The 1,695-nt window shown below is 36.2% G+C and overlaps 1 protein-coding gene across 1 annotated transcript; it reads left to right on the top strand.

Annotated features, from left to right (window-relative positions):
* Positions 1–617: 617 nt before the first annotated feature.
* LOC114182555 (protein DMP7-like) lies at positions 618–1,475 on the top strand. Its single transcript, XM_028069445.2, has one exon. It carries the CDS (start codon positions 658–660, stop codon positions 1,330–1,332), a length of 675 nt encoding a protein of 224 aa, XP_027925246.1. The 5' UTR covers positions 618–657; the 3' UTR covers positions 1,333–1,475.
* The last annotated feature ends 220 nt before the right edge of the window (positions 1,476–1,695 follow it).

Here is a 1,695-nt window from a genome sequence, read left to right as displayed (position 1 = left end):
ATAATTGAAAATAAATTTTCGCAATATAATAAAAAAGTAAATTCTAATAAAACCAATGCTTATTTAAATCTAATAAATATATACATGTAATGTAACATTACCCGCAGTTACAGCAAGAGAATCATGTCCACCGTAAATTTTGTATGCCAGAGAACAAAAAAGTTCCGATAATTTTGCATCAGTTTCTCTAGACAAGTACTGTAGAAAGTCTGATATTCTTTGTCCTCTTCTTCATGCGTTACCATCTAGCATCTTTATAAGAAGAATGAAGATAACATGTATTAAAAAGCAATAATGTGAGATAATCACTTTTTCTCTAACAAAAGAGAAAGCAAAAATATTGCATGTGTAAAGGAAGGTATAACTAAAAAAAGTGAGCTGAAACAAAAGGGTTCTATTCTAAGACAATTGTAATGTTCCATTAATGTTACTTACAAAGGTTGTTGGACAGAGGGTTTCTTCTGGAAAGTGTGGCAAAAAGCATAAAGATTTCCCTACCCGAAAGCAAATTCTGACTCGAACATTGCTGAAGAAGGAAAGGAAAACCAGATTCCTTCAAGAATTTTCATCGCAAAGGAAGGAACAAAAACCAATACAAAGGTAGAAAACAGTCCTTATAATTCCACAAAACCATCACCAAATCTTGTTCGGCTGGAGATGAGCGACCCAGCAAGCCAAGATTTGATCATCCACCGTGAAGACGATGAGAAGCAGCAGCAGCAGCAGCAGAATAGTGAAGATGATTTCGATGACGTTGACGAGTATGACATTGACGAGTCCTACTATTTCTACGTGATCAATGCAATTCTGAGTGGTACTGCAAGGCTCAATGTTCTGTTGCCTACAGTGACGATCCTTGCCTTCAGCATTTTTGCACCTCTTCTGACAGATGACGGTGAGTGCAAGACATTGAACAGATGGTTGATGGGAAGTTTTTTGGCCCTTTTGGCAGTGTCGTGTGTGTTCTTCACGTTAACCGACAGCTTCAGAAGTGGCAGTGGAAGGTTGTACTATGGAGTGGCAACGTTGAGAGGGATATGGACGTTCAATGGGGGCAAGAAGAAGCCTCGTGTGGCATCAGATTATAGACTGAGATGGAGTGATTTTTTGTATGCATCATTGTCTTTGGTCTCTTTTCTTGCTTTTGCAGGGTTGCATCAAGATGTGGTGAAGTGTTACTACCCAGCATTGCCTAGAAAGGTTACCAACACTCTCCCTCTTGTGGTTGGTTTCTTTGTGAGTGTCTTGTTTGTTGCTTTTCCTTCCAAGAGAAGAGGAATTGGATACCCCTTCTTGCTGCGCAGAGATCCTTTCTACTCTTCTAGACCTTGAAACCCCCCATTTGTGTAATCATAACATTTGTGTAAGGAGTTTACCCAACACATTAAAGGGATATTGGTTACTTGTGTTAACAAAATATGATTGAGAGAAACATGAAAATAAAATCAATGGAGCTAATAGAAAATTTGTCATCAGGGTCGTTCACTATGACAAGTGTTTTGTGCTTTTCTCTTTCTCGTAATATTAAGATTTGGATTTAAGGTTATCTCCATTTTATAATTAAAGAATTATCTAATTATATACTATAAATTCCTCTTATTTTTAGTTAAAATAAAATATTTAACTTATTTTTTAGTACTAAGATATATATAGTTTGAACGTAAAACTTGATATCTAATAAATGATTTACTAGTG

Source organism: Vigna unguiculata, chromosome 4, assembly GCF_037176805.1.
Source record: "Vigna unguiculata cultivar grain cowpea cultivar isolate G323 ecotype 2 chromosome 4, ASM3717680v1, whole genome shotgun sequence".
In the NCBI taxonomy this organism is placed as follows: domain Eukaryota; kingdom Viridiplantae; phylum Streptophyta; class Magnoliopsida; order Fabales; family Fabaceae; genus Vigna; species Vigna unguiculata.
This window is presented reverse-complemented; position numbering and strand designations above follow the sequence as displayed.

Coding starts and splice junctions, on each gene's coding strand:
- LOC114182555 (XM_028069445.2), top strand. CDS start 658: ATGAGCGACCCAGCAAGCCAAGATTTGATCATCCACCGTGAAGACGAT.